The sequence below is a fragment of the Polypterus senegalus genome, chromosome 4, assembly GCF_016835505.1.
Source record: "Polypterus senegalus isolate Bchr_013 chromosome 4, ASM1683550v1, whole genome shotgun sequence".
Lineage (NCBI taxonomy): Eukaryota > Metazoa > Chordata > Cladistia > Polypteriformes > Polypteridae > Polypterus > Polypterus senegalus.
This window is the reverse complement of record NC_053157.1, coordinates 239371383-239375151: the sequence shown is the minus strand read 5'-3', so window position 1 is coordinate 239375151 and position 3769 is coordinate 239371383. Positions and strand designations below refer to the sequence as shown.

The following is a 3769-nucleotide window of genomic DNA, read 5'->3' as shown; positions in this document are numbered from 1 at the left end:
AAAACTTCACTGGTGGTTCTTTTCAGCTGGTTGCATAACAGACGACATGTAGCAGATGTAAGTCATTCAATGACATGCCAGGTACATTTTTGCACCATAGCATGGATAAAGAAACCCACAGGACTGGATAATAGGACCTAGTGAGGGGACTGGGGGTGAGAAACCCATACACCCCTGATCATTGATGCAATCAAGCTGTGCCAATGCTTAAAGCAGCCACCCTGGCACATTCCCTTAGCCAATGTGCAACATCAGTATGAAGAGGGAGAAAAAAAAAAAAAAAATGAGGTCAAAAGCAGCCATGTGTTTCAATGAGCCATTCAGGACAGAGGGTCGCTCAGACAGACCCAGAGAGTTTAATATAAGGCAGTCCTGCACAAGCAGACACTTCTCTGGTCATCTGACAATCCATTAGACTTGGCAAAGAGTGGTAGTGGGATAACAAATAAAAAGGAGGCAAGCCGTGAATGATGAAACAAAAGGGTCCATCTGAAGTGCAGGTCACCACCCATTTCATAAGCAGCTTAAGTCAACAGATGGAACTTGGACCCTAGACCCACAGGTTAACTAAACATTTAACTTGCACAAGACAAGGTAGATGCCAACCATTTATGAGGTAAAAGAGCCTTTATTAAAATTTCAGATTAACTTTCTGCTGGTTCAGCCTCCTCAAAGCAACTACAGCCAAAACAAGGACTACCATCAACATGGCAGCAGCAGCTACCAGCCCGTGGTATCCAGTGGGAAGAGAGTCTGTGGGAGAAAGACAAAAAGGACATTTACTATCCAAGCCATACAGTGAAGACAGACCAAATTGGGGGTTTGGGAGGAGATGAGAAATCAGCCAAACCCATGAGAGCTCTGGCCTAATCTAGGAGGAGGATCCAGATTGTTACCTTCCTGCTCCAGCCTGGATGATGTCACCTGGTCAGCCTCAAAGACCACAGGACCACTGTAAAGGAGCACATTCTTCCTGGATGAAGCAATTCGTGCCAACTTGTCTGCAGCTCTGCCAGATCCTGAAATAGTAGGGTTTAGTTTCACACACCCACCAAATCCTTACAAAGGCATCCAACCAGATTTCTCACCCAGTAACTGCGAGACAAGCAGTCCTGATACGATTCATTCAGTGCCTTGTAACTGAAGCTATTCAGACACCATTTTCTATAATCAGACACCACAGCCAAAAACCAACCACCATGGGCTACTCACTTCTTACAGGGCAGCTCTGAGTACAGGGGTCTGTGGCAGAGGGATAGCAGGCAGCAGCAACACAGTAGATGAAGATCTACAGAGACAGCAAGGACACAGTGGTGACATCACATCAGAGGGCAGAAGCTTCTTTGCAGTTTAGGCTCCTTGTGAAGTGTAAGGATACACAACTCCAATCTGAAGCCCACTACAAAGTATTTCATGCAAGACCACAAGGCAGGATTCCCCTTTGCCACAAAACCCACCTTTTCAGCCAAGGCTTGCCAAGCTACAGGGTCCACAAAAGTGAACATCTCAAAGACAAATCTCTTGTAATGACTTGGGTAGGCCACTCCAGAAGTGCTGTCCACAGTCACCAAGCTGGTCAAGTAGTTGTCCCCCGTGTATGGGCACCTGGGCAAAACACACCCACTCAATGAACAGCCAACCTCTCCTCCCCACCCTCAAAGGGAGCACCTACCCATTCACCAGAAGGCTCCACTGGGGCTGGCTGGAAGCAGAAGGTCCTGGAGTGACCCAGCAGTCCCCAAGAGTCAGAACAAGGTTAGGGTCAGTCCTGTTCACGATGTGCACTTCCACAGCCACAGGATCCCTCAGAGTTTTGGTCACAGGGTAGTCAGCATCCACATAGTAGGAGCCATAGGAGGAATCTGGCCATGGAATGTAGGGAACATTAGTGTAAATGGCACACCAACTGCATGATCTGAACTACAAATCCACCAGAATTGTGAAGTAGTAAATCAAATCATGGACCCCACCCCACACTTTACCTGTAGCAATGACTAATTCCAGGTCAAATGGCCCTTGCTCTACTACTGGAAGAGGTGGCGCCACAGTATACACCTCAGCCTCCACTCGCACATCCTGGCTTCCCGAGTAGGTGCACTGGAAGAACAACCTGAGACAAACACCACATCATAGCAGATAGAGCACATTTAGGGTTAGAGGAAGCAGGTTCAGAAGCCTTACTTGTAGACACTGTCCCTGGTGATGGAGCCCTCTGGACCAGTCCTCACAGTGATGGCAGCAGACATGGTGTTCTGGTAAGTCACATTGCCACCAGCCAGCTGAAACAGGGACATTAGAATTACTGTGGACCATGGTGGGGATTCCATTTCCAAGTCATTAGCAAAAAAAAAAAAGTCCTTCTGAGGCTTGTAAGGTTCAACAACTTTAGGACAAACCTTATCCCCCTTTACTAGGGCAGATTCCTCATTCTCTAGTTTAGATCATCCACCATAAGCCATCAGGTCTAATACAGACATCTCATTACTCAACAATTAAGATCAAGCTGGAGAGCCCCTTACTCCTACACATCCCCATTTGGGGCCTCACCTGAACTGTGCTGCCACAGGCACTGACTGGAAACTGGTACATGACAAAGCTGGACCGGCTGGTCACAGGGCTGCAGCTGGGGGAACTGCTGTCCACCAACTGAAGGGACCCAAGATCCAGGGGAGGAAGGGTCACATTTTCAGACACCACCACCACAAACTGGCCATCCTGGGTGCACTGCACAGTCACTGGCCAAAGCAAACAAGCATGAATATCCATTAGCAGCAACCTTTTTTTCTCTCACCCCCCCCATACCACTCACCATCATTGGCATAGTAGCATGGACTGGTGCTGCTGCTCAAATCGTAGCAACAGTTGTTGGCTTCACAGTCCACTTGAGTGATGGATGAAGACCCTCCACAAGGGAACTTCTCACTATCTGCTACTGCACATCTCTCAGGTACAGTGTTTATAGCCAATATATAAACAGCAGGAGCAGCAAACCGATCTGTGAAAGATCACATTTATAAGATGGGAGAGACACTTAGGGCCCCCCTCCCCAAAAAAATAAAATAAAATAGCATACATAGTTTAGGGCATGTGAAGGTTCTCCAATTAGAGGCATGTCCAAAGGAAATGACCACGACATACTGGGAACTCTAAAGAGACAAAAAGAGAGACTCGGACCTCAATTCAAGACTCACCGTTGAACGCAGTTTTTATTCAAGCCTTGTAAGCGTCGGCGCTACTCACTTCCTCAGCCACGTAACCATACCGGGAAGAAAAGGGCACCGTCAGTGTAGTGCGACCAGACTTAACATGGACAACGATTCCTGGGAGATCTTTGGTCACCTTTACCTGTCCGCCCCTTGTCTCTACGGAATACAAATATATACGTGAGCAAACCTCACCCAAGACGCAGACACGGACAAGTGCCAATAGTCGAGAACAAGTCGCACTCACTCTGAAGAAAAACAGTCGGAGAGCCATCAAATGACAGGGTCATCGTCTGAAAACCGTCGCATTTCTTAGTCACAAACACATCCCCTGACACAAATCGAGCAGCAATCATGCACAAGACCATCCAGCAAAAACAACAGCAATCCAAACGTGCCATGCTGTGAATGCGCGAAACAGGAATGCAACATGAACGAGAGCGCGCGCGGGTTTAAATCATCGGCGACGGCTTGAGCCCAGACAGTTGGCGGCACTTCTTCTGCTCGTGCGGCTTAACTGAGCAATCAGCACGTCACGGCATCGGACAGATCAGTCCAAACGAAGA

At 48.0% G+C, this 3769-nt stretch overlaps 1 protein-coding gene across 1 annotated transcript; it reads right to left on the bottom strand.

Annotated features, from left to right (window-relative positions):
- Positions 1–616: 616 nt before the first annotated feature.
- On the bottom strand, positions 617–3769 carry LOC120528242 (zona pellucida sperm-binding protein 4-like). The gene is made up of 12 exons (XM_039752362.1): positions 3451–3769; positions 3241–3362; positions 3074–3146; positions 2810–2995; positions 2548–2735; positions 2182–2279; positions 1983–2110; positions 1673–1862; positions 1458–1605; positions 1213–1288; positions 897–1019; positions 617–753 (listed from the first exon to the last, which is right to left on the bottom strand). The coding sequence occupies exons 1-12, from the start codon at positions 3602–3604 to the stop codon at positions 632–634; spliced, it is 1608 nt and encodes a 535-aa protein (XP_039608296.1). The 5' UTR covers positions 3605–3769; the 3' UTR covers positions 617–631.